This window comes from Podarcis muralis, chromosome 17 (assembly GCF_964188315.1).
Source record: "Podarcis muralis chromosome 17, rPodMur119.hap1.1, whole genome shotgun sequence".
In the NCBI taxonomy this organism is placed as follows: domain Eukaryota; kingdom Metazoa; phylum Chordata; class Lepidosauria; order Squamata; family Lacertidae; genus Podarcis; species Podarcis muralis.
In genome coordinates, this window is record NC_135671.1 from 29,273,568 (window position 1) to 29,293,643 (window position 20,076).

Sequence of the window (20,076 nt, forward strand, 5' to 3'; positions counted from 1 at the left end):
ACTTGCACTTTGATGTGCTTTCGAACTGCTAGGTTGGCAGGAGCAGGGACCGAGCAACAGGAGCTCACACCGTCATGGGGATTTGAGCCGCCGACTTCTGATCAGCAAGTCCTAGGCTCTGTGGTTTAACCCACAGCGCCACCCACGTCCCATGACTACCTTTATATTTGCATAAAATAGAATATTCTAGTTCCAGTTCAATGTATTAGCTAAGAATGAATGGTTCAAAGCAGGAATGACAAATCATCGTCTCCATGTAGGATAACCACAGCGTCTCCCAGATGTTGTTGGATTACAGTTTCCATGACCCCTGGCCATTGGCCAAGCTGGCTGGAGCTGGCAGGAGGGGTGGTCCAACAATATCTGGAGGGCCATATGTTCCTCACCACACAAGCAGGATTTCAAAACCCCTTGGATTAGCATTTCATAAATCAAAGCCTCTCTTCTGATGGAGCAAACTCAAATCTGAACAATTCAACCAGATCCTCAGGTAGAAATGGAAGAAAAATCCGCATGATCTAATAATAAACAGTGGCTCAATTCCTTTTACAGCAGCTTTTGGTTCCATCTGCATTAGCCTGATGTGTTTTCCATTACAAGGAAAAGTGCAAGAAATGGGAAATTGCAAAGCAGAAAGTGGGCAACCAATGTATACGGAGGTCACAGAGGATATTCCTATTGCATTGTAACTAGATTTCACAAGCGATATGAAGCTCTTGCCACTGTGCATCTTCCCTACAGCCCCCTTGTAATGTCTGATTTAAAACAACATTTTAGAAGATGCCACTGCATAGCATGTTGCCTCAAACTCCTGCCTCCCCACCCCCCAATATTACATAATAGGTTGGGAAAGAGGAGCAATGTACAGTGCGATGGCACACAGAGTTAAATTAGATCTTATGGTATGGGGAAGGGGAGGAAAGATTAGGTCAAATCTCCATAGCTGTCAACTTACAGATTTGAAAATAAGGGACCAGCAGCCTCGAAAATAAGGGATCAGCAGCCAAAATAAGGGATTTTGGCTTAGCTTATACAGAAATCCGGCACTGATGGATCCATGCTGCTTTTGCTGCGACTGACTGTGTTTTGCAGGGGGTTGGATTAGATGATCCTAAGGGTCTACAACTCCGACCAAAGAAGAGTGCCAGACAAAACTGATGAACGACGTCGAGATGGCAAAGCTTACAGGCAGAAATAGAAACCAGGAAGAGGACCTCTTTAATAAAGAATGGGGAAAGTCTATAATTTATTTGAAAAGCTATTGTAAAGAGTTACATACTTGTAGTAAAAATTTGAACTATGGATGGACAAATGATTTATAAAAATAGAGTTATGAAAGGGATGCAGAGGGGGAAATCACTACATTAACATGCTGCACTGGTTGGAGGGTATGCTAAGCAGCACGTCAGGGCTGCTGTCGTCCTGGCGCGAGGAGTTTCATTGGCCCTTCCCCGCCCGAGAGAGAGGGGGGGAGGGAGAGAGACTCTCGCCCATGCTGCCCGCGAGCCTGGCATGAGGTGGTTGCTGCGCTTCCGCGACCGCGGAAGCGCCGCCCTTCTGCGTCCCTCCCCATACCCATCCCCTCCTCTTCCTCCTCCCTCAGGCCGCCGCCGCCTCCAGCTTCCCCGGCAGCGCGGCGGAAGTCTCGCAAGAGAGGGGTTGCCTGCCTGCCCGCTGCCACCCGTCTCCTCACGACGCGCCCCTGAGGGGAAAAAGGGAGAGATGGAGACGCGGCAGCTCAGGCGCGCACTCTTTCGCGCGGCGGAGGACTCTGAGCCGCTGCTTCCCTCCCGAGCCGGGCGAGCATGAAACCCGGGAAATTTAAGGGACATCATCAATAAGGGACAGCAGCGGGACACGGCGCTGGGCTAAAGGAGTTTCCCGCTAAATAAGGGACGGTTGACAGCTATGCAAATCTCAGATCATGTTGTGATTGGTACCCTGACTTAATTCTTAGGTATCCCCTAATACAAATCCAAAAGGCAGTGCCACGGAAGAGGGAAGGGTCATCATGAGAACATGAGCAAGGCACACTTAGTTCTGTGACTATGTAAGCGATGCGGCCACATCCACCCAGTCCTCAATTTGAGCCAGGATACAACCCCAAGACCTTCTGATCGCAGCCCCAGAACCCTTTTCAATCTCAGAAATCAGCGTTGCTGCATGTGACTGACATACAAGTAACACGAAGCCTAAGGCATTCTGGACACCACAAGATGGCAACTCTAATCCCAACACTGCCCTGGCCAATTCTGAGATTCTTTGTTGCTTGATGAGAGCATCCTTGCCCGTCAACGGCTGCATCATCCTGATGCCATGCCCCTCTTGCCACCCCTTGAACGCAGGGCAAAGAGTTCTCTCATCACATCTATCTCTCTGCTTGGAGCAGGACTGCATGGTACTGTGTCTCCTGTTGTAGGCTATATTTGCGGAGATAATCTCATCATAATCATAAAATAATCTCATCTCTTTCCTAGACAGGTCCTGCCTCTGCCTCGTAATGAAAAAAGCCATCAAGTGAAGGGCCACCACATGACGAATGCTTCAAAGTGCCAAGCCACCACATGAGAACAGTTATCAATGCACAAACAACATGGCCACACGAATCAGCTGTAAGCGCCACAGTTGCAGTTCAACAAAACAGAAATGGGTTAGGAAATTAGGAAGTTTCTTCTGACAGATACAGTTCACCACTGCACTGTGATTCCAAAAAGCAGTTTCATTTTGAGACCTCTGTTATGCTGCAGAGCAAAAGACATTTTCTTTTCCTTTCCTTTTTTTTTTATTTTTGAAAAAAGTGAAATAATCATTACCAAAAATTGGCTCTGGAGTAGTGTTCCATGTAGAGCTGTTCATCGGAAAAAGGAGCCAAATGAATGTCACTAAATGTTGGAAACATCATTCCTAGTGAACAAAAGATAATATACAGTAGCAAAGTTCAAATCTTCTGTGTAGCCCTACTTAAACATTTGTTGGAAACATCCAGTAAACACCATCCACTCTCCATCTCAAACAGTTTATCTCTTTATAATTCCGGAGTGGATAATAATTTATGCTCTAATTCTTGATCACATTTCAGTAAGCCCATTAGCAACAATAAAGAACTTAAGGCGGCAAGTCAAATATGCTGCCATGAGTGATAAAACCTTGCAGTTTTTAACTCATTTTGTGATTAGCTATTTAAATAATTTCTTCCTTAAAATCAAAGGCAATATTATATCCTCATTCATCTTCTACAGCTGGAGGAAAAGGATAATATTTCTGAACAACTATCTACAGACTCAACGTATAATTGTTAATACATTGCCACTAAACAAACCATCAACAGTTTCAGAAGTTCACTAAACATACTTCAAGGCTGACAATATAAAGGAACTGGTAATGATGCTGTGTGTTTATCAATGATATCAAAAGACTGCAAAACATTTTAAAAACCTTATGTCCATTTCACAGACTATCTAATGCAAAACACACAAGCATGAGCACATTACAGACTTGTACTGCAAACAGAGAAGGACAAGGAATCGGTCATCCATACCTCCATTAAATAAGGTCTTAACCTACCCAACAACTATGGAAATAAGTCCGGATAACACATTTTTATAAGTGAATTGGTTAAAACCAGTGCACCTGGCAATGCAGAAATGAACTAGCCTATGAAGGAGATGCAGGAAAATGTATAGGAAATTATACTTCTACTTAACAAATAATACAATGTTAGCTAGGAGGAAAATTGTTCCATTTCTGCAAACACAGTTTGAGATGGGGAGTTGCATTGTCATAAGGCAATGCCATTGTAAAGAATGTAGAGATTACAGACTGAAATCCTAAAACTCTTTACTCCCAAGTAGTCACTGAATTCAGCATTCATTTAGAGTAAATTGTTTCATGATAGCAATCTCACAGTGCATCAGTGGCGTAGCGTGGGTTGTCAGCACCCGGGGCAAGGCAAGTAATTTGCGCCCCCTAACCTGGGGATTTTAGCACTCGAGTCTCTTCCACTAGGGGCAGATAGCTGCGAGTGCGAGCGCCCCCCCAGATGTTGCGCCCGGTGCGGCTGGCCCCCCCTGCACCCCCCACGCTACGCCACTGCAGTGCATAGATTTAAAAGGCTTTATAAACAGAAATCATTAACCAAGGGGACCATTGCATTTATATCATGAACAAAAAAGACTTAACCTTAGTACAAACGGCATTGCCATTAAAGCAGGATTTGAATCAGAAGCACAGAGATTGAGAACTAAACATATATTACAATAAGAAACACTAATTTTTAAAGCAGCAAAGTGTACCACCGGAGGAGGACAAAGAATCTGAACATTTAGGCTAAGAGAGATATTTGCTGCATCCTAAGGAAGACTTGGCATAAAGTCAAACATCTTGCCAGACTTTCCTATTCTGCCCTGCACCCAACTCCCTCTTAGTTTATGCTAGTTTTGTTTTTGCAAAATCCAGACATAATTGTCCAGACGTTCTCTACAAAGCATTCTAAACAGGTGCTCTGTAGAGAAGCCCCCCCTCCTGCCTTTTAATTTAAATGGGCTGTAAATTTTCCCCATCCTGTTATTTCCCTAGTCCAGATGCTCTCCAGGACAAAAGTTGTTTTAGAATGAAATCATCTTGAAAGTTGCAGAGTGAGAGCCTTGCTTCTAATATTAATTCAGCTTTCTCTTAACGGACTTGGGTCAGAGATTCTCTCTAGCAGGGAGTCCCAAGACTGTATTTGGAGACAAAAGTGGAAACTGAACTCCTTGGTGATGCATGGTCTCATCTGCGGATTATTGCGCTGAGCTTATTGTGGAGGATATAAGGCATGAATCGAGAAGCAATCAGGAATATTAAATATGCCAGAAAGATGCTAACATGAGCTCTGACAGTGGTGGGGGGTTGTATCCCAAAGCCCCTACGAAATCACCACTACTCTGATCCAAGTTGGTAAATTCTTATTTCCTCCAGTTCGTTCCTGTGGAACACAGACTCACCGTTTGACTTCAGCCACTTCTTGGAGTGGAGGTAACTTTCCAGCATTCTCTCGTTGAACAGCATATAACCCATTGGCTCAGAAACAATGACGTCAACATTCTCAGGCAAGGAGATTTCCTCAATTTTCCCCGTCAAAACGCTGATCTTATCAGAGAGGTTGTTACTTTGTACCAGAATCTGTTAACGAGGAGGCATAAAAAACACACACAACCAAACTGCATTAGCTTCTTTCATCTATAAATAATATGTATTTATTAAATAGTTCTTCATTTGATTTACAGCCCAGAGTGGCTGGGGAAACCCAGCCAGGTGGGCAGGGTATAAATAATAAATTATTATTATTATTATCCCACCCAAAGGAGCTCAGGATGGCAAACAAGCGATAAGGCGATAAAAACAATTACAATGCAGATGCGGATCGGGAAGGATCTCAACCTAAAAGGCTGGTTGAAGGAGGAAGGTCTTCCGGAGGCCTCCAAAAGACAACAGGCGGCCCCTGTCAAATATTCAAGAGGAGGAATTTCAAAAGGCAAGTGCCACAGTACTGAAGACCCTGAAGAAAGCACACCTAGACATGATGGCACCTGCAGAAGCCTCTCACCTGCAGAATGTTGTGATCAATGGAATGTTAACAGAGAAGCAGCGCTAGTATCATCTGTGTGCTGATGACACCTCTCCCCAGATCTCCCAGGGTTTGAAATTAGCCAGGCACCAGGCGCATTTTGCACTTCTGAGCCCCTTGAGACCAAGTGAAGACAGCCAGGTGCAGGGCCGTATTGAGGTTTGATGAGGCCCTCAGCTCCTGAAGGTAATGGGGCCCTTTCTAAAGCTGTCCTTTGTCAACAACAAAATATTGCTTTTTTGAGTTGAATATATGCTATATGGTCATTTATGGTATCTCAAGCCACTTGCACACGTTGCCATGCAACCAGTCCATACAGAATGTAAGCACCCTGTATATAAAGGCAAAGGGACCCATGACCATTAGGTCCAGTTGTGACCGACTCTGGGGTTGCGGCGCTCATCTCACTTTATTGGCCGAGGGAGCCGGCGTACAGCTTCCAGGTCATGTGGCCAGCATGACTAAGCCGCTTCTTGCGAACTAGAGCAGCGCACGGAAACACCGTTTACCTTCCCGCCAGAGTGGTACCTATTTATCTACTTGCACTTTGACGTGCTTTCGAACTTCTAGGTTGGCAGGAGCAGGGACCGAGCAACGGGAGCTCACCCCGTCGCGGGGATTCGAACCGCCGACCTTCTGATCAGCAAGTCCTAGGCTCTGTGGTTGATGTTGTAGTATATTTGTTTTGATCATTTGTTGTTTTATTTGTGTTTCCATTTTTGTTGTACATTTTACGTTGTACATTGGCTAGAAGACTGGGGTAATAAGTGACTGATTAATATAAAAAACAAACAAACCACTACCTATTATTATTTTTATTCTTATTATTTCTTACCTGCCCTTAACCAGAATTTCCAGAGCAGTATCTATTTTACTGACAGGCAAAACAAAGTAGAGAAGCACTGTACTCCAACAAAATAGCACTGAAGCAGTTTGATCACATGCCTGACCTTAAGCAGGCAAAATTCAACGCATTTCAGTTTAAAAGGCTCAAGATTTTAAGGATTATGATTGCAGCCGAGTCACTTGCTGAAACAAGGCCACAGACTTTTTAAGAATTTGCTTGGGATGAGGGAAACAAACTAGAAAATCTCATCAGATGTTGAAATGCAGAGGCTGGGAAAATATTGCTTTTTGTAGTGCTTCATAAAGCAGCTAGAAATTGGTTATTTTATCTGGCATGACGATGCACTTGGAACCGCTAATCCTATGACTGCCAGATGGGCCACCCAAGGACTACGGCGTTATGTGACCCTCCTCCCCTCCTCTTTCTCTTGGGATGTAGCCCAGTGTGGACTGTTTCTGGTGTACAGAACTGGCAATTTTAGTGGACTTACAAACAAATCTCAATCTTTTCCAACTGGTGTTGAAGGAGTTGGCCCATGCCGAGAACGGCGTCTACCACCTGATCTTGTGAGCTTCTAGTAATTGTGATTGTCCTGAGCAGTGAACCTCAATCATTTTCACTGTTGTTCAATGGAAATAAAATGCAGAGCAACTATAAAAGGGCATTGATTGGATGCAGCACATTGCACTGCACAATCTCTGACGGAGTGGTCCTTAGCTACCTGAAAGAGCACCATCTCTTGAACAAATATGTCCGTGTCCTAAAGTCATCTTCAGAGACTCTTCTGGGAGCTCCTATAATCTGTGGGCAGATGGGGGTGACTAGGAAGTGCAGTGGTACCTCGAGTTAAGTACTTAATTCGTTCCGGAGGTCCGTTCTTAACCTGAAACTGTTCTTAACTTGAAGCACCTCTTTAGCTAATGGGGCCTCCCGCTGCCGCTGTGATTTCTGTTCTCATTCTAAAGCAAAGTTCTTATCCTGAAGCACCATTTCTGGGTTAGCAGAGTCTGTAACCTGAAGTGTATATGTAACCTGAAGCGTATGTAACCTGAGGTACCACTGTACCAGAGTTTCCCATGATGTGTGAACCAGAAAACTATGGTTAATAGTTTCCAGCTATGCCAGGATATGAAACTGGCTTCCAAATTGGCTTAGGAATCCTGGGTTGTGTAGAAGCCATAAGCCACAACTCCTCATTCGCACACAACAGGAAGCTGTGGTTTAACTGTGGCTTTCTGGTCTGTTTCCTCACACACGGAAGGAAAGAGCAAAGGAGCTGTGGGTGGGGACTTAGTTTGCGTACACAGGCATTGTCTTATTAAGACAGGATTCGATCACGTAAACCAGGTCAATGTGGTGAAGGAAGGGAGATGAAATATATTAAATCAAGAAGACTACTCTGAAAAAGCGGCTTAACAGAACAAAACTAGCACCTTAATTCCCTTTTCTCTTTCCAAATTTCACCTTTTGTTCAGTAGAAACCCTCATCCTCAGCCCTCATCCACAATGACATTAGCATCTATAAGAACGATCACTTCTTGTCTTTGGGCCTCTTTGGAAAATAAAGGCTCCTATATAGATCCCACCCCCCTCCAACAGCCTCAGATATTCCTCTGTATTCCTAACAGCCTCTGTATTCCTCAAGGGCCAATTTTTTATTTCTAATGATCCCCAGCGCAAGTTGACCTCTTCCCCATAGACAACTGTTCCTCATGCATAGCTGCTCCCATGTCCTGTTTGTTCAAGTGCTCGCCATAAACTCTCTTCAGCTCGACACAAAATTCTTACTTAATCTTTATACAAGTAGCTGAAATCTCAGCCCTAAACACGTTTGTCTGAAACACCCCATTTGTTTCAGTAAAGCACATTTCCAACTGAGCTTAGGATCGCAGCATTTCAACTGTAAGTCTAAATTAGGGAGTCGTGCAGGGAAAAACGTGGCACACTGAACTGAAAAAACCAGCTGGTCATTTATAATTTTCAATGTTCAACCAAATGATGTCTGTGACATGACAACACAGCACATAATTTTAAATCTAATCCAAATTATTTTTGCATTCTGTTACAGTCCATATGACTTCGGGAACAGCCAATATATTAAGATATCCAGAGTTTTGGATAAGCGGCAGAGCCATTTAATTGAATGGCATCTATATATAGCTTTTTTTAAAAAGGGAAAGGTAGTAACCACTACGTGCAGATTTCAGTTCTTCCCATTCCTAAACTCCAGATTTGTGTAACTTTTCAGTCTACTGATTTGTCCCTACTGGGCTGGTCTACAAAACTGGCAATAAGGACATCATTCGTTTCCCGAAGAATGTTGTTGGGGATGTCCCAGGAGCCCCCCAACTGGGGGACATGTCACTCATTCCTGGTTGATGTTATTAAGTCCATCAAGGACCAGGAGAGGCAGCTGCCTGGTTGTAGCCTCCAATATCGGTGCTTCAGACAGTAATGCTTTCACTGGTTTTCAGGTACAGCAAAAATATCATAGTCATGTAATGGGTAAAGTAAACGTAAAGGGACCCCTGACCATTAGGTCCAGTCGTGACCGACTCTGGGGTTGCGGCGCTCATCTCACTTTCTTGGCCAAGGGATCCGGCGTTTGTCCGCAGGCAGCTTCCAGGTCATGTGGCCAGCATGACTAAGCTGCTTCTGGTGAACCAGAGCACGGAAACACTGTTTACCTTCCCACCGGAGCGGTACCTATTTATCTACTTGCACTTTGACGTGCTTTCGAACTGCTAGGTTGGCAGGAGCAGGGACCGAGCAACGGGAGCTCACCCCGTCACAGGGATTTGAACCACCGACCTTCTGATCCTAGGCTCTGTGGTTTAACCCACAGCGCCACCTGCGTCCCACATGTAATGGGAGGTTCTAAATAAATTTAGTTTTTTACATTATTGAGCCATATGCAACTCTTGTTGACTAGGACTAATTCAGTGAAATATTTGCATCTTCAGTGGACGTTTCCACTGAACAGACTTGTCAAAGCAGCTCTTCGTAAAATTTCAGTTACATTTGCTATGGGAGACACATGACCCTTCCAGATTTGCATCTGTTGTATGGGTTGTTTTACAGATTGATGGGCTGACTGTCTACCTTTCATTTCACTTTTAATCTGTATACGGCCTTTCTATATTACTGCACACAAGGCAGTTTATAGGCCGAAGAAGCAGCAAAGATCACACACCTTATAAAAATCTGATCCAATACAGAAATGCCACTATAAAAACGTAGCTTTAAATAAACAATTTATATCAAATAGAAGTAATATTCAACAATCCATTAGAATATAATAGCACACAATAAAATTAAATATCAGCAAATGATAATTAAACAGAAATTCACTCTTAATTGCAATAAATTTCTAAACTATAATCAATAAAAGTAACAGCGAGTCACAGTGCATAAAATAACACAATACAAACTGAGAAGCCAAGACACACAATTGACAAAATTTATTTTTTAAAAAATATCTCTGAACTCTTCCCTGCTGCTTCTGTCTGTTCCCCTTCCCTGCACCTCTCAGAAAACAGAACTGGGACTCCTGGACTAAAGAAAAGGTAAAGTTAAAAGGTAATGGTTAAGTCCAGTCAAAGGCGACTATGGGGTTGCGGTGTCCATCTCGCCTTTCAGGCCGAGGGAGCCGGCGTTTGTCTGCAGACACCTTTTCTGGGTCATGTGGCCAGCAGGACTAAACCGCTTCTGGTGCAACAGAACACCGCGACGAAAACCAGAGCACATGGATATGCCATTTACCTTCCCACCCCAGAGGTACCTCTTTATCTACTTGCACTGGTGTGCTTTCGAACTGCTAAGTTGGCAGGAGCTGGGACAGAGCAACGAGAGCTCATCCCATCATGCGGATTTGGACCGCCAACCTTCCGATTGGCAAGCCCAAGAGGCTCAGTGGTTTAGACCACAGCGCCATCCGCGTCCCACTAAAAAAGTTCTTTAGTCCTGGACTAAAGAATCAGAATCAGAGCTGGAGGGAGGGGGCTTTCGAGACCATCCACCCCAACTCCTTGATCCAGGAAGGAAATCCAGAGCTGGAGGATCTGCCACTGATGGCTGCCTAGGTAAAGGTAAAGGGGACCCCTGACCTTTAGGTCCAGTTATGACCGACTCTGGGGTTGTGGCGCTCATCTTGCTTTATTGGCCGAGGGAGCCGGCGTACAGCTTCCGGGTCATGTGGCCAGCATGACTAAGCCGCTTCTGGCGAACCAGAGCAGCGCACGGAAATGCCGTTTACCTTCCCGCCGGAGCGGTACCTATTTATTTACTTGCACTTTGACGTGCTTTCAAACTGCTAGGTTGGCAGGAGCAGGGACTGAGCAGTGGGAGCTCAGACCGTCATGGGGATTCGAACCACCGACCTTCTGATCGGCAAGTCCTAGGCTCTGTGGTTTAACCCACAGCGCCACCCGCGTCCCTAACCTCTGCTGCCTAACCTCTGCTTAAAGGCCTTGAGGGAGGGAGAGAATTGCCCTCCCCTGGTAACAGAGGTCCTGCAGTGAAAGCAAGTCTAGGCTCCACCCTGAAACAAAGAGGAGTGATAAGGATTGCACAGAAGCAATGGGCAACAGCAACTCAAACTGCTGGCCCTCCTCAATTTGCAGCACACCGATGCAGATCTTGTTTCTCTTGCGCACAGCAAAGCGTGCCAAACTCATTCAGCCGTGGGACCCAATCCAGTGTGCTCACCTCAGCATATTTGGCCACAGAGCTGGCTTCCACTGCATAGACTTTTCTCGCTCCAGCCTGCACAGCAAAAAACGAAAGGATTCCTGACCCACAGCCAACATCTAGGATCACCTTGAAACAAAAGAAGGGGAGAAATAATCTCTGTTTGTGATCCAAGATTTAAATTTATTGCATTCACTAAATATAAAACACACTCAGCTGAGCCTATTAGATTCTTGAATGGTGCAGAATCAGGGAAAAGCCGATAAACTGGCTTAGGTGGCCAGATCTGTTCACCTGAAGAAAGATTTAAAGGAGTATACTGGAGGGCACAAGAGATAAATGCTTTCCATAATGAAGATTTTCCACTCTAGAAGGGATCCCAAGGTATTCTTTCCTTGCTACATGGGCCACAGCCTGGGGAAAAACCTTCTGGTATTCACGAAAAAGCTATAATAGTATATATTTTTACATTACTATATAGTATTTCTTTAAGCCAAGCATCCATTTTCTTTGAAGAGGAAGTGTACTTCTGGTTGTGATGTGCACAATCAGGTTTTACGACAAAACCCAACAGTATCAAAGTACACCTTTCCATTAAAATATATATATATGCTTGTTCTGATACAAACATGGTAAATTAAATTTAAACAGAAAATTGCTTAATTCTGAAAACCGCTAAAAGCAAAACTGGTCACCTTTTAGTCATTAAATGGATCTAACTTATGTAATAAACCCACATTAGAAGCTTCAAGTGACTGCTGCAAAATTTCTGCCAGCATCTCAGAATCCCACTTAATTGCTTGCACCTCCTTACGAAAGAGCAATAAAATTTGTAAAGTGGTAAATCACCAAGACTCTTGTTCTGGGGAAATACATAGCCTTACCATGGGGGGGGGGGGCGGAGAGAGAATACAACTGACTATGTTTGGGGTGTGTGTGTGTTGGGATGTGATTGGTTCCTCATAAAAGTTGACAGCAGGGCTGAGTTAATGGCCTTAAAAAGCGAGTCATTAGGTTGGTTCAAGACCAAATGAGAAACCCGAAGCAATAAAGGACTAATTTCTCCTCATGTGCCAGAAAATTAATGTTACCGTGGAAACCATGTACCACATGCCAGTCTTAAAGTGTACTTTTGATAAAAATGAGTCTAGTCTAATGAAAATAATCCTGTTGCATTTCCGCAGCTCCAACTATAATCACTCCAATTTTGTTACAGTGGTACCTTAGTTCCCAAACGCCGAAAACCTGCAAGTGTTCCGGTTTTTGAACACTTTGAACGTTTTTTGGAAGCTGGATGTCTGACGCAGCTGTCAGCTATTGTTTCCGGGGCGCCTGCTTCCCGTCTATTGACTTGGGGAAGAGGTGAGGAGAGCCGCTTTCTGGCCCCTGACAGGAGGCTGTGGGGCTCACAGAGATCCAGGATCCATCCCTTTCTGTGTTGGGCATGTCTCCTAGGGCAGCCCTTGAGAAAGGAAGGGGCTGTAGCCGGGGGGCAGAAGACACGCTTTGCACACAGAAGAAGATGCCTGTTTCTTGTGAAAAATATCTGAAACAGCTTCAGGCTGGAAGAGATCTGAGCCTGAGATCCTCAGGAGCTCCTGGTGGTCAGAGCAGATCCTGTGCTCACTGAATGGCACCTGGTTCAAACGTATGCCTGAATTATAAGTAAAGGTAAAGGGACCCCTGACCATTAGGTCCAGTCGTGGCCAACTCTGGGGTTGTGGCGCTCATCTCGCTTTATTGGCCAAGGGAGCTGGCGTAAAGCTTCCGTTTACCTTCCCACCGGAGCGGTACCTATTTATCTACTTGCACTTTGACGTGCTTTCAAACTGCTAGGTTGGCAGGAGCAGGGACCGAGCAATGGGAACTCACCCCGTTGCAGGGATTCGAACCGCCGACCTTCTGATCGGCAAGTCCTAGGCTCTGTGGTTTAACCCACAGCGCCACCCATGTCCCATGAATTATAAGTAGGGATAGGCAAAATCTGTCCATTTCAGTTTTCCTACGTTCCTCATTTTCCAATCTAAAGTTCACTTCTCCACAATTCCACATAGCTTGCAATTTTTAAAAGGAGTGAAAATTCACAAGCATTTCACAGTGAATTTTTTCTTTGTAAGCAATTTTGCCTCCTATATACATTTTTGCAAGGCAATTTTCAAGAATACAATGCATTTATGTATGTTATTTTCCACTAATGGACACTTTACGGCAGTATATGCATTTCTGTGCGTATTATTTGCCTGGCAAACTGCACTGCAGAATTGGGGGAAATGGCGTAATGGTTAGAGTGTGGGACTAGGTCCTAGGAGAGAGCAGGGTTCGAATCCCCACTTAGCTGCAAAAGTCACTGGGTGACCTTGGAGTCAGTCACCATCTCTTAGCCTAATCCGCCTCACAGGGTTGTTGTGAGGGTGAACTGGGGAGGAGGAGAACCACGTACACCACTTTGAGCTCCTTGGAAGATAAAGGTGATCCATAAATGTAATACATAAATGAAAAATAAAAGAGGTCTGAGTTTTGGTTTGTGTATTGTACTACAAATTAGGAAGGCTCACATTTAGATGCAAACTATACTGAATGTCTCTCCCATCTCTAATTATAACAATAGTATGAACAAGACTGTAGGCAGGTGGACCAGTGCAAATATTTAGAATCGGGGTGCCAACATAACTGATTACAGTGGTACCTCGCAAGACGAATGCCTCGCAAGATGGAAAACTCACAAGACGAAAGGGTTTTTGGTTTTTTGAGTTGCTTCGCAAGATGATTTTCCCTATGAGCTTGCTTCGCAAGACGGAAACGTCTTGCAAGTTTATTTCCTTTTTCTTAACACAGTTAATACAGTTGCGACTTGACTTCGAGGAGCAACTCATAGCATGCGGTGTGGTAGCCTTTTTTGAGGTTTTTGAAGACTTTGGTGATTTTTGAAGCTTTTCCAAAACTTTCCCGACACCGTGCTTCGCAAGACGAAAAAAATCGCAAGACGACAAAACTCGCGGAACGAATGAATTTCGTCTTGCGAGGCACCACTGTATTTGCTTCCAGAATTAAGCCACAAAGAGGAAGACACACATATCCAGAAAACATGGCCAACTAATACAACTGATCCTTTTTTTACAATAATCATTTTGTCTTCTATCCCTTATCTAAGGATGCTTATTTAACATGTAATATTGTCTTCTTCCTGTACAGTGGTACCTCGGGTTAAGTACTTAATTCGTTCCGGAGGTCCGTACTTAACCTGAAACTGTTCTTAACCTGAAGCACCACTTTAGCTAATGGGGCACAATTTCTGTTCTCATCCTGAAGCAAAGTTCTTAACCTGAAGCACTATTTCTGGGTTAGCAGAGTCTGTAACCTGTAGCGTATGTAACCTGAAGTGTATGTAACCTGAGGTACCACTGTATTCCCTCTGTAATCTTTTCTGTTTGGTTTCTCTTTGGTAATTTTGTGGTTTTGGCTTGTTGCAATGTCTGTTATAACGGAAAATTCAATAAAAATATTTTACACACACACAGAGACAGAGAGAGAGAGAGAGAGAGAGAGAGAGAGAGAGAGAGAGAGAGAGAGAGAGAAAGAATTGGGGTGGGCAGACTTTTAACAGGGCTTACCTTATCCTTAAAATCTATATGGTTCTGTAGTATTGCTCTGTGATATGTGGCCGTCCTCACAAAATCCTGCATCATGTTCTGTTGCTGGGATAAGCAGCCATAAAACTAAACAGGAAAAACAGGAACAAATATATAAAATTGTGCCCTTCCCCCCTTGCCTGCTGCACTTCACACAAGAAGGGCAAAGTCATGGCTGCAGAAACCAGCTCTGAGCAGGAAGTGCAGAAACACAGGGAAAGTAATGAATTTACCTCTTCTAGGTTTGTGATGCAATGGACCTCTACCTGAAAATATTGAGCTGCAGAGGATTCTTCGGTTCTCTGATTGAACACGGAGTGCTCCTTATTCCAATTCCTGCAGTTCTTCAGCACATTTGAAAACATGCTGTATTCTGAAACAGAAACGGTGAATTTAATTAAATACAGAGGCCTGAGAGGCGGGCCACTCAAATTCACAGCAGGTTTTGATAGGGTACCTGGGGCGGAGGGAAATGGTATTGGCTATGCAAAACTGCAGCTGTTTATATTAAAGTAAACAGCATCATGCGAAATGGTAGGCAGTGGAAGGAAAGAAACTGAACGATCACCGAGCTGCTCTCTACCCTCTGCAAAACATAATGTAACATTCTGCTGAACTAAATGTGCAAAGGTAGAAAGGTAAAGGGACCCCTGACCATTAGGTCCAGTCGTGGCCAACTCTGGGGTTGCGGCGCTCATCTCGCTTTATTGGCCGAGGGAGCCGGCATACAGCTTCCAGGTCATGTGGCCAGCATGACTAAGCCACTTCTGGCGAACCAGAGCAATGCACGGAAACGCCGTTTACTTTCCCGCCTACGCGGTACCTATTTATTTACTTGCACTTTGATGTGCTTTCGAACTGCTAGGTTGGCAGGAACAGGGACCGAGCAACGGGAGCTCACCCCGTTATGGGGATTTGAACCGCCGACCTTCTGATCGGCAAGCCCTAGGCTCTGTGGTTTAACCCACAGCGCCACCCGAATCCCAATGTGCAAAGAGCAAGCCACAAATTATACTCTGTGCTCTTTCATCTGCCTGTTCCTTCCCTTAAGACAGGTTAGCTCACTGGGCTGAAGTGCTCTTAAGGAAAGCAGAGTTGCGACCACCATTGATTTATGTGTCACTAGAACAGCTGGGGAATCCACCAAGATCAGCCTCACCCCCTTCGCTCTGCAGCCTGACTCACCCGACCCGTGCAGCAGCCGTGCAGCTCCTGCCAAATGAGCTGCGCTGTGGTGAAGGGGGCTGTGGTGGTGGAGGGGGGAATCTTAAAAATAGCATGGACCTGCATATAGAAGATGCATCCACTTGCTCTCTAGAAATCCTCCTCTGCCCTCTCAGCCACCCTTGCCACAGCCCAGGCTGGCATTTCTCTGGCGCCAGCCCAATGCCCACAACACAGTAGCATAAATACAAGAGATCTGTGCTGCAAGATTCAACCCAGTCTTTCTGAAACCAGTGTTGACACCAGTCCTCTTGTTTTTCAACTGAACTGTGCTCCTCTCAAGATGGCAGCAAGTACCCCCTGTGAGACGGCGGGCAAAATATTCCTCGGCTGAGCTGCTCTAAATAGACGGCCATTGTTTGGGAAAGACAAGACGATATGCGCAAGACACACTGGCAGCCGATTTTATGGCTTGCTTGATGCAACTCAGATGCTGCACACATGTTCTTCGGGAAACAGAGACAACCATCTAGGATTTATAGCTGTCTAAATGGTGGAACGGAAGGAATGAGTAGAGTTCTGTCCTCTGCATGAATTCAGGGCAGGCATCCATTTGCCACCAGAAAGACGGGTGAAATGGGGGTCTGGAAATCTAAATCGGCATAACTCTCAAGTAATACGCAATGGTAAGTGTGGCGATCACACAGGGTCCCTGGACGTTTGACGGTGTATTGACATTGTGCCACCACTGTAATTGCTTTCTTCGCTGCCACCAACCCATTTCCCTCGGGTACACACGGAGTCCAGACAGTTGTTAACATTAACAAATAATCAAGCTTATTTTTTATAAGCATGAAAAAGCTTATGGTTTCAGTTAATTTTTCTGGGCAGTTTCTTAATCTTAGTTTCTTTACTGACCCAATGTTCCTAACAACTTCAAACTGATTATTCCAACTATCTGACTCCACCTAACAATTCCTCTCACTCTCTCACAACACAACTCAACAACCCACAGACTATTCCTCCCTCTGCCTTCTCCAACTCCCAACTCTCAACTGACTTCCACACACTCCAGCTCTAATTCTAACTCCTCCCCTATGTTCCCACTGGCCAATCACTTCACACTCATTTAACCCTTTCCTTATGACCCACCTAGGAGGCAAGCGCCACAGTAAGTTTACAAATAGACTTCGTTCTAAACAATCAGAAGATTGTAGACCCTGCTCTTCAAAGATGCCTTGGGCTACTAGAAGCTTAAACTGGGTCGAAGATGCAAAGCAGTTGAAGCCCAATCTCTGACTGGGGCCTAAACTGGAGCTCTGCACCCAAGGCCCTGTTGTCCAAGGCACTTGGGCCCCAGCATCTTTGGCTGCTGCCCAAAAGAGCAACCCTGAATATCTACCCTGCAATATCTAGGACATAAGAACTTGATGCACCACTTTGCTGAAGCTAAGCAGGTTCCGGCCTGGTCAGTGCAAGAATGGGAGACCCCCTGAGAACCGAACCCTCCTTCCCACTGCCTTGAGTCCCAGGACAGAAGAAGGAGAGCTATAGTTCTACTAATTAACTAACAAATCATGTTTGAGCCTTCCTATTCATGCAAGTGGCAGCCAATTAAGTCAAATGGGGGCCTGGAAATTCAAAAACATGGGCACATAGACGTCACAAGAAACTCACAGCAGCTGCTTTAGACAGAAGGCACATGTTTCTTGCGATTTCAAGTTTTGTCTGAAACATCTTCAAGTTGTCAGAAAAACATTTTGATCTTGATACCTATACTCTATAGCCTGACGTCTGAGAATGTCTGACACCCTTGGGTATTCTAAAAAAGCAACATATATTCAAAATAATGTTGCCCAGTTGTTTGGTTCCAACACAGTATGATGGTGTAAAACTTTGAAACAGCTTTGAAGGAATTTGCCACCATTATGGAGAAGCATGAAACCCTTTCTGTTAAATTCTCCACGGAGCAGGCTGTCCAATGTTCAAAAGATTTCAGACATAGAGGCAAACAAGAAAAGCCTACAGTGAGATGTTGCAGGACACTGGTGGCACTGTGGTCTAAACCACTGAGCCTCTTGGGCTTGCCGATCAAAAGGTCGGCAGTTCGAATCCCCGTGACGGGGTGAGCTCCCATTGCTCAGTCCCAGCTCCTGCCAACCTAGCAGTTCAAAAGCAAGCCAGTGCAAGTAGATAAATAGGTACCACTGTGGTGGGAAGGTAAACGGCATTTCCATGTGCTCTGGATCTGTCACACTGTCCCACTGCGCCAGAAGTGGTTTAGTCATGCTGGCCACATGACCTGGACAGCTGTCTGTGGACAAACGCTGGCCTGAAAGCGAGATGAGCTCCTGCAACCCCATAGTTGCCTTTGACTGCACTTAAACCATCCAGGGGTCCTTTACCCTTTACCATTCTCCCCAAACTAAATGTGTGTGGAATATTAAAACTATACCAAACTGTGTTTTTTTTCAATTTCCCCAAAAACACACAGCTTTGGGGGAAAACGGGTGTGTGTGTGTGTATTTTTCTGCTTTCCTCAGGGTCTCTTCCAACTCTACAATTCTATAGTTCTATGAACTCAGAGGGACGCGGGTGGCGCTGTGAGTTTAACCACAGAGCCTAGGACTTGCCGATCAGAAGGTCGGTGGTTTGAATCCCCGCGGCGGGGTGAGCTCCCGTTGCTCAGTCGCTGCTCCAGCCAACATAGCTGTTTGAAAGCACGTTAAAGTGCAAGTAGATAAATAGGTACCGCTCCAGTGGGAAGGTAAACGACTTTTCCGTGCGCTGCTCTGGTTCGCCAGAAGCGGCTTACTCCTGCTGGCCACATGACCCGGAAGCTGTACGCCGGCTCCCTCGGCCAATAAAGCGAGATGAGCGCCACAACCCCAGAGTCAGTCACGACTGGACCTAATGGTCAGGGGTGCCTTTACCTTTACCTTTATGAACTTGGAGCATGCAAAATAGTGTATAAGAAAGTGCACCCAAGTTACTGGTTTACGGGGGTGGAAGTGTACAGAGGGGGAGAAACTTTGAGACATGTACAGAACTATGAATGCCACCAATCACTTACCAGAATGGGACCTGAATTGAAGTAAGGCATTGTTATAGCCAAGCGATATCAAGATTGATTCTTTTCCCACACGGCAATATTCGGTATCTTTGTTGACCAAGCATTTAAACACACAAACACCATCAGCTGCAGGAAGGGGAAAAACATGTTAGCGCTTATTACAAAACACAGAGACAGGTACATACATATGTATATATTACTGGCGGATGATCCACAGCTTGCCTTGGTGGATGGCATTTTTAATTCAAATATATTTATCATTATTTATCTACCCCCCTTTTTTAATTCATGCCAACAACTCCATCTTTACCTAAGGTTAAACCACAGAGCCTAGGACTTGCCAATAAGAAAGTCGGCGGTTCGAATCCCCACGATGGGGTGAGCTCCCATTGTTCGGTCCCTGCTCCTGCCAACCTAGCAGTTCGAAAGCATGTCAAAGTGCAAGTAGATAAATAGGTACTGCTCTGGCGGGAAGGTAAACGGCGTTTCCATGCGCTGCTCTGGTTCGCCAGAAGCAGCTTAGTCATGCTGGCCACATGGGCCACATGACCCGGAAGCTCCCTCGGCCAATAAAGCGAGATGAGTGCCGCAATCCCAGAGTCAGCCACGACTGGACCTAATGGCCAGGGGTCCCTTTACCTTTAAAGCACCAGCTCTGAGCTGTTCCTGGTGCAATTGCCTCAGGAAAGGACAATGTTCTCATTTATGAAGTCTCTAAGGAAGTTTCACCCCCCACCCCCCAATGCTCGGCGGCGTGAAAAACAACAAGAACGGATGTTTTAAAGAAGAGGATTAATCTCTGGATGTACGTAGATCAGCAGCCAGGAGAAGGAATAGCAACAAAAGAAGAACTATTTTTAAAATCTACGTGGACACAGCAAACATAGCAGCAAAGAAGAGTTTAAGGGATGAATTGGATTTGGAAGAAAAAACTCGCGATTTGGACATCTGGAGATATTATATGTTGAAGGAATTGCGGGCGGGACTAAATTATGAGCAGCAGACAGAAAATAAAATAGTAATGAAAGAATTGTGGAATAGAGAAAAATAAAATGCAGCATAGAAGGGT

General features: G+C 45.0%; 1 protein-coding gene across 3 annotated transcripts in view; it reads right to left on the bottom strand.

Moving 5' to 3' along the window:
- LOC114587458 (histone-arginine methyltransferase CARM1-like) overlaps positions 1-20,076 on the bottom strand; it is a 56,406-nt gene that overhangs the window by 19,839 nt on the left and 16,491 nt on the right. For 2 of the 3 annotated variants that reach the window (XM_028711714.2, XM_077921543.1), the window contains exons 2-7: positions 19,008-19,133; positions 15,037-15,143; positions 14,753-14,857; positions 11,160-11,270; positions 4,983-5,160; positions 2,814-2,904 (exon numbers count right to left, since the gene is read on the bottom strand). In XM_028711714.2, coding sequence (XP_028567547.2) covers positions 2,814-2,904; positions 4,983-5,160; positions 11,160-11,270; positions 14,753-14,857; positions 15,037-15,143; positions 19,008-19,133 — 718 coding nt within the window. Of the gene's footprint in view, positions 1-2,813; positions 2,905-4,982; positions 5,161-11,159; positions 11,271-14,752; positions 14,858-15,003; positions 15,144-19,007; positions 19,134-20,076 lie in introns of all 3 variants that reach the window. The other variant, XM_077921544.1, reaches the window with a different exon arrangement.